This window comes from Limulus polyphemus, unplaced genomic scaffold (genome assembly GCF_000517525.1).
Source record: "Limulus polyphemus unplaced genomic scaffold, Limulus_polyphemus-2.1.2 Scaffold1244, whole genome shotgun sequence".
NCBI lineage: Eukaryota > Metazoa > Arthropoda > Merostomata > Xiphosura > Limulidae > Limulus > Limulus polyphemus.
The window spans coordinates 16,942-25,515 of record NW_013666854.1 but is presented as its reverse complement, the minus strand read 5'-3'; the positions used below and the strand labels follow the sequence as shown (position 1 = coordinate 25,515).

At 31.4% G+C, this 8,574-nt stretch overlaps 1 protein-coding gene across 1 annotated transcript in view; it reads left to right on the top strand.

Moving 5' to 3' along the window:
• LOC106462762 (homeodomain-interacting protein kinase 2-like) overlaps nt 1–8,568 on the top strand; it is an 88,722-nt gene extending 80,154 nt beyond the window's left edge. The window contains exons 22-25 of the mRNA XM_022390098.1: nt 2,848–3,049; nt 4,753–5,089; nt 5,625–5,782; nt 7,176–8,568. Coding sequence (XP_022245806.1) covers nt 2,848–3,049; nt 4,753–5,089; nt 5,625–5,782; nt 7,176–7,596 — 1,118 coding nt within the window. The 3' untranslated portion in view covers nt 7,597–8,568. The remainder of the gene's footprint in view (nt 1–2,847; nt 3,050–4,752; nt 5,090–5,624; nt 5,783–7,175) is intronic.
• The last annotated feature ends 6 nt before the right edge of the window (nt 8,569–8,574 follow it).

Sequence of the window (8,574 nt, the reverse complement as noted above, 5' to 3'; positions counted from 1 at the left end):
ACTGGTTTTTAGAATGAAGATATTATTTTATTAATAGAATTAAAGAAAAATTAGCCATTATTAACTTAACTAAATATCAAATAGAAATAACTTTTTTCTCAATTTAAAGCCAAAATCCATAAAATACAAGGGAAGTATATTATTGTACCAGTTGATAAGGCCAACTGTAATTTTGGCTTTATCTGTGAGTGTTTTTATGCCCAAATTATAACTAGTGAGATAGGTACTACACAAACTTTTAAATTGCAAAATAAGTCTAAAGAAGATTTTATTAACAACTTGTTGAAAGCTATAAAAAATTTCATGTTGAAATAAATCCATATACAGAATTACCATATTTATATATGATACCTAAATTACATAAATCTCGTATTAAATTTGGTTTTATTTCTAATTCAGTAAATACTATACCGAAACAACCTTAAATTTTATTAAGTAAAAATTACTAAATCAGTTATTTGTCATATTACAACAAAATACAAGTAATAAACAAGATTTTTGGATAATTAAAAATAATGAACCTGTTTAATAAACTTTAGAAAATTTAAATAACACTATGAGTAGATACAATTCAAACATATAATTTTACTAAGTTGTTGGCCCGGCATGGCCAGGTAGTTAATGAGCTTGACTCGCAATCTGCGGGTCGCGAGTTTGAATCCCCATCCCACCAAACATGCTTGCCCTTTCAGCCGTGGGGGCATTATAATGTGACGGTCAATCCCACTATTCGTTGGTAAAAGAGTAGACCAAGAGTTGGCAGTGGGTGGTGATGACTAGCTGCCTTCCCTCTAGTCTTCCACTGCTAAATTATGGATGGCTAGTGCAGATAGTCCTTGTGTAGCTTTGCGCGAAATTCAAAACAAACAAACAAACAATACTAAGTTGTGTAAAGAGTAGTGCCCAGGTGGGCTTAATTGTTGGAGTTTCAATTAAAACTACTCGTTACACCAAATTTATTTATTGGAGGATTTATCGTGACGAGTGGAGCCACAAGTCGCTAACTCTAGGAGTTTAGAGTTAGACTAAAGAAATTGAGTCTCAGGCCAAGAGGAAACACTCAAAATAACAAAAGAAAAATTTATGTAGCACCATAAGCAGCTCATTTGGTTACATAGCCCCATGTAAATGTAACTTGTTTAAATTTTTCACTGTGGCTGGGACATACATTTCCCAGTGCTCCCACTCCCCTCACATTGCAACTGGGACAAATGTTTCTCATTGTCATTCAAAATTGCTGTGTGCGCTGTATGGTGAGTAAAATGAGTTGGAAAATATTTATTGGTATCCCACCTAATGTTGATATATGGATTCCCACAATGTTTTCCACTCAGTTCTTTATTAACCAACAAGATGCCTAATCAGAATATATAACAACTGCATGCTGACTTCACTAGAGTGGCAAATAGCAACTCTAATTGCTATGTAAATATGCTTGATGTGCTTTACTCGGATAGCTTAGAAGATAGTGAAAGTGAGTTGCGCGGTGTTCAAATGTGTGATAATGAAGAGGCAATGAGACAAGAGGATGTTAAGCTGTCCAACTAGTAATGATAGTCAACATAATGAACCTGTACCCAGCAGAGGAAGGCATAAACAATGAGAAATATTCAGCCCAGCCATAGCGAATGGGTAAATAAACCTTGTTTTAGCATATTTTCCTTTTTCTTGTTAAATGTTTTGTTTTCTAAAAATTATGTTCATTTTGCTAAGCATTATTGCTCAACACTGTTGATTAATGATTTAGATCTCTATCAAACATTATTGGCAATTTATGACATTCCCATCTCAAAAACAGTTTAAATTTCCAGTTTGGTTCTGCTGGAACTTCCAACAAGGGTTACTCTTGGAGTTGTAAAATAAAAACTAGAAAACTACATTGAATGATGAATGCTAATAAAGTATTGATAATTGAATTGATAATGATAGAAAACAAAATCTTACTGTGTATCCATAGCACAAATTGTATAAGCTATTCAGTTGAAAATAATTTTAAGATGAAAATAACATTATAGGAATACTTATTTTTAGTTAAATTTTTTGTTAAGTTGAGAATTTAAAAAAAAAATTAATATTTGTAAAAACATCATGTAAGAATTGTGCCTTAAGTCATATTAAAAAGTCTTGAAACAGTATATCTTTTTAACTAACTGATTGGGAAGCCAAATGTTGGGAGGAGATGTTTAACAAAATGGGCTTAATATTTATTGGACTTAGGTAATGAAAGAGATATTTATAAAGAAAATTCTCTTTTCTTCTGCAGAAAAACTTTTTTTAGATGTTAAAAAATACCTAACCTTACTAATAACTTTGAAGAATGATTGTAACAGGTCATTAAGATGTAATTAGTTCAGGAATGTTTGCTAACAAAAGTTAGTGTTGTCAGATTTAAACCAAGTATAAAAAGAATCTTTGTTTTTAACAGGCATATTAAGGTTAAATTATTTCATGAAACTCTACTTTCTTTATTAGTACAGTATTTATTAAAGGACACTTCATTTAATATTTGTCTTGAAGTTATTAACTGTATGTTTTACTATAGATTGGTAGATTAGTTATCCATAATACAAAATAAACTAGAGACAAAATAATGGTGACCACTCTTTCCTCAGTTTGTTAATTCTGATAAATATCTTAATCACATTAATGAGTTTTTGAAAAGTAGCTGCTTTCAGGTTTGCCTTCAGTGAAATATTTTCAACTAAATGTTTCCATTTACCTTATATTCTGCTGTAGTTTCATCACTCAAGAACCCAAGAAATTTTGTTTCTATATCATATTTCTTGTGATGGTTTGTACGTTATTCATTCTCTGTAGTATTAAATATATTTTTTTACTCCTCTGAAGCTCATCTTTCTTTACATAACAACAAAAATCAAGAGAGGGGAAATTATTGCACCAGAAAAAATATAGTTAATTGTGTCATAGTACCAGACTCCGATTCAGAAGGACAATACAGCCCAGTTCAACCTCTTCCAAACTTTACTACAAATGTAATGGTGAAAGTAATCAAGCCAGAACCACAAACAGACAGGAGCTGTGCTGTAAAGTAAGTTTGCATTAATTTCTACAGAGTTGCTTTCAAAAGTTAATTAAAATGTATATGGATAAACTTTGCATCAAAATGTAATTAATAAATAAAATTTTAAGCTTATATAAGTTTAAATTTATTAATTTTAAAAGGAAATATTTAGATAAATTCTCAATCTCCCCTTGTATATGTAACATGACATTGTTCACTCTGATTTACCAATCCTCATTTTTTTCATCACCCCACTTGGATATCCTGAGTTTGACATACATTACTTATTGTAGTATAAATAGCACTAAAGAATAATCTAATGTTTATAGCCTTCAATCTTCCTTGTTTACAAAATGTAAACTAGAAAGTGAGACCCACTTGCCATGCCCACCTTTCACATCCCCTTTTTTTGCAAGTTGATAATAGTTCTCTGATGTTTGATATTACATCATTTATAACAATTTTAATTTACTGAATGATGTATGATGCTACCTTGTTCTCAATACACATTTTTAATTATTTTGACTACAGATATTTAAATAAGTATCCCTTGATATTCATTTAGGAGGTTTTAGAGTTTATGCAAATATAATTTTAAAATTTTAAGATAAACAAATATTTTCAAACTTAACATGAAAGTCGCTTTCCACTTGGACTAGTCAACACTTTGACTCCATATATTCATGGACAAATCTTTAGAGTAAATACTTAATTAAAAAACTGGATTTTCTTGTGTACAAAAAACTTGTAACATTTACTAAAAGCTTGCCAAATTTTGTGAAGATACACGTGGCATATTAAAAGTTACGGTATGAAAGCTTTCATGATTACCTGGTGATGACAAAGTCAAAATGACTGAACATGAATTAAAAAAGTTAAATGAAACTTTTGTGTTACAGATATAGCAGAAACTCAGTTGTGTATATTAGGGCTGTGTTTAAAGGTTCATTTGCTAGCCAGGAATTCAGAGATAGTTCTAAACATTTGAAAGGTCATCAGGTGGCATTCAAGCAGTATCAGAGTCATTGTTTTTCTCTTATTAACAGAAACCACTTGACAATATTTGAACAGTAATCACACATTAAATGTTACTTACATGGAAAATTCCCATTACTACAACAAAAGTTGTATTGAAAAAAAAAACACCACTGCCAACATTTTACATGTAGCAGCTCCTTCTGTGCATTGGAGCTTGGAGCAGACCATTATGATGCAGCACATATAAAATAGTAGTTGTAGTGGCATCATTAGAAAGTTATAAAACTTAGTACTCTTGAAGGTTTGAACTTTTGTTTAGGAATGTGCTCTGAACCTCTGACAGTCCAAATCGACCCTTTGTTACAGCCCTAGTTATATTGCCTGTGTGTAAAGTACTCATCCTGGGTTCAGATATATTTGTGAAAAGTTGCATTATATTTAGAATGATAAGCACTTACCTCACCTTTATATGTTCTTGTACATTGAAAGTTGGATCATAGTGACCTTTAATATGAACCAACAACATCCAGTAATTAAATGATACTACTACGGTATTTTTAAAAATTTGTCAGAATCATAAACTTAAATAAATATAGTGTCATTATATTGTAATCAAGGAGTTTATCAAAAAGTAAATATAAAGCAGCTGGAACAAATATTAACTGATAATTTGTTCTTTCCTTATAGCACATGGTTGTTTGTTTTACTCTATTAATAATCAAGTGTTACCATAAACATTTTCTTTGCTTCAGTCTACCACCATTGGTCTCACAGAAGAAACAACTTCTTGCAAAGGCCCAGTCACAGACTAACAAAGAAGTATATGGTCAGTTAGTCTTTCAGTCAAATGTCATCCCTTCCCTCCCAGCAAAACGTGAAGTAGTCAGTGCAGGGGAAGAACCTGTAGCAGTTGTTCGTCGTGGTTATGGACCATCGTCAGGAACGGGAAGAGTGGTGAATATAGACTACTCTAGTCAGCATGGGTGTGAGAGGGAATCCTTTTCACTTTATGCTCATCACCAGGTACAAAACTTGGAAGGAGAGAAGCAAATTAAGTGTTCAACATCACCTGTCGCTGTGAGAGATGGGGTGAGCTGTGTTTGTCACTTACCTCTATGAGAATAGGATAAACTTTCTTATCTGTGAGTATGAAAGTTAGGAGAGCGAAATATATGTTGTTTTTCCTGGGATTTAAAATTGGGGTAAGCTAAGTGTGTTCTTTATCCTGTAACTTTGAAAGATGCCATAAACTGTGTACGTCATGTTGTTCCTGGAATTTTGAAAGATGGTTAAGGTTTTATATATGTTGTTTTAGCTGGCATTATTTGAAAGTTTAGTGAAAAGATATCACACTAGAAGTATTTAATAATACTAGGTAAAAAAATATACCTTAATTCTGATAAAAAAATTTCATGTAACACTATATTGAAATTATAACTATGACCTATAGAAGATTGTAAGACATAGATGTATGTATGATAACTTTATACTTTTTGAAATTTTAATCCAAACTGATGTGTTTTCAAGACTTGTTCCTAGTATATTCTCTTACCCAATATATTTCTCAAATAGAGAATTTATTCTTGAAAAAATTTATTTTGATAAGTCATGTGAACTCTTTCAGAGAACACTAGTTACAAGGAGTGCTACCCAATTAGTTAACAGTGTTTTGGGGACTGGAAATACTGTAAGACATGTTAGCTCTACAGCACACCTTTCTCCAGTTCAACATGTGGGACAGTCATTTTATCTGACTACTGATTCACAAGCTGATATCTACAGGTGAGTTTTTGAAATATGATAATAATATTTTAATCGGCTAATAATTCAAAACTGTTTTTAACATCTGAGTTACAGTTTTTTTTATATATTAAGTGTGGTTACTACTTCACATGAGAAATGGTCACTTTGTATAGCATACTTGCCAACTCTCACTATTTGGGTGGGTGTTTCCCGAATTTAGACCTTTGACCCGATCTACTGATTGGTTTTAAAAATTGGTCATTTCTACTGATTTTTTTCTGAAAATCTATTGATTTGCGTAACGGTAATTAACTTTTTCATACAATAAAAATTTCCTGGGAAATGTCTGCCAGTCATTTGCTCTCTGTAGTGAAACCAGTTCAATAAACACGTGATTCATACTGGAAGTTGGGCTTCACTTTCTTCTTGGCCAATGAAAACAAATTATACTAATAAGATGTATTTATCATTCTAAACCAATCTTGATTGTTCACGTGCTTGTAAATTGTTTATTTGCCAAGGGTCACGTAATATCTCCCCCTTGAGAATTTTGAAATATTGGCAAGTATGGTATGGATTCTATTAATTCAAATAAGTATGTATAACTGAATTGTAAAATCAGTGTCTCATGATGAACGTAAAAGTTGGCAAGAAAAATGTTTTTTTTAATGTTTATTTTATCATCATGGATAAATTAAACTTATCACAGAGGTGTAAAAATTCACTAGTCTGCAAAATTTTGAGTTCAAACTCCTATAACTTCCACAAATATTAGTCGAAAACTAGTGCAGTTCTGCTTGCATGAAATGTGTGCATGTGTGTAAAATCAATTTCTATATTAAATTATCCAAAATGAAAACAAAGTTATCTGTTGTTATTGTTTCTTTCAAACACTAAATATCTACATTCACTAACATTTTTGTAAGATTGGCTCTCTTGATTATTAATTTGTTATAAGCCTGATGTCAGTCAGTTATGACTTGTATGATAAAATGTCCAAGTATTTAATTTCATATTCATAACCCTTTTTAATGTATAATAGTTATTTTCTATGCACAGTTTTATTTATACTAGATGTGTTTGGGTAATATGAGTAAGACTGTTCACTCAGAACTTCAGCCTTTTTACTAGATACAACATATTGAATATTAATCTGTCACATATAGACTGGTTAACCTGCCCACATCTGTGTCATGTGTTATATTTTTAGTTTTTTTTTTATACTATGGAAGAAAACAGCGCAATGAATGTAGATATGTAATGCATCGTAATTTAGTCATTATGTTGAAAAAAATCAGTTTGACTAGTAGAATTTCATTTTGAGCCAGAAAATTTCTCACACCATTAACCTTGGGCTAATATGTCAAAAGAAGTTTTTATACCCATGTTAGTAGTTCAGTGTGAACAATTTCAAATAATTGTTTTTTGACAGGGAATATTGTCAACCAACAGTGTACATGACTTCCAGCCTAACACAACCAGCATATATCCCATCCATTAATCAGCAGAAATATGTTCTTACACCTGGGACTGGAAGATCATTTCCTGCTGCCCAACTACCAGCTCCTCCTCCAGCTCACCACCATACTAGCCACCGATCAGTCATGGCAGCCTCAGTACCATGTGCTGCAGCTCATCCTCTGCCTGCCCACATGCAACCAGCTAGTGCTACAGCTGCTATACTTCCCAGTTCCTCTGCGTCTCATGCATCATTTTCCACTGTTGCCCAACAAGTGGCACCACCTCCTCCTTATGGCTATAGTGTAAACCCATTAAGCCCAGGGAAGTCCCAGTATCAACACCTGTACCACATGTTTGGAGATGTACATGGTCACGGTGTACCTGAAGTTTGATGGTCAATATTCTTTGACCCCATGAATATGAACTCTGAAGGAGAATCATAAACTTGGAATTGTTCATTGATTTAGTTTGTTTTTTTTGAGTTTTGAACAGAAAGAAAGGGGTAATTATTGTTTTAATGTGAGCAGCAAGAATTTATGTTAATGAAAGAAGAATGTCAAAGAATTAAACCAGTAGAGTTTGTTTTATGTATTATGTTCTCATATAAACATAAAATCAATGTTATTTTGTTGTCTTATAATAATTTTCAACTGATGGGTAAATTTGGAAATATGATTTGTAGGAATATATAATATATTTTATAATTGTTTCAGTATGAACAGCAAAAAATTAGGTTAAGAAAAGAAAACCTGAACAATTTCTTTTGTATTAAGTCCTCACATAAACACAAAAATCAGTGTTATTTTGTTGATTTTTAATTATTTTAACTAATGGCTAAATTTTGAAATATGATTTATAGGAAAATATCTATTATTGTCATGAAATATGATTTTAAATATGTTTTATCTCAACTGCTTATTTTTTATTACTATGTTTTGAAAAAGCTTGTATAAGTCGTAGAAATATGCTTTGTTGCCTCAATATTTGATTTATAATGAGTTGTTTTGGATCAATAAACATATATAAATATGTTTCTTTTTGTACACTGATTTTGCTTTTGTAGCAAATGATACTTAACAAGTGGAATTAAGGTAGGAACTATTTATTCATACATGATATCCCATACTTAAACAATTTCAGTTCAAAAACATTTAGTTGACTAGTATATTAAGGGTGTTAATGTTATTTCTAAAATGTAGGATGGAAAATGTTTTATTAGTTGCTTCTAAGTTTTTGAAAATTGATTAGAATTTAACTTGTATGGAAAAAAGTAGTTTCTGCAAATACAATTTTAAGTACTTGTAGAATAAATTTTAATTTTGTCGAAGAGAAAACTTTTTAATTTGCATTTCTGTTCACAGAAATTAAAG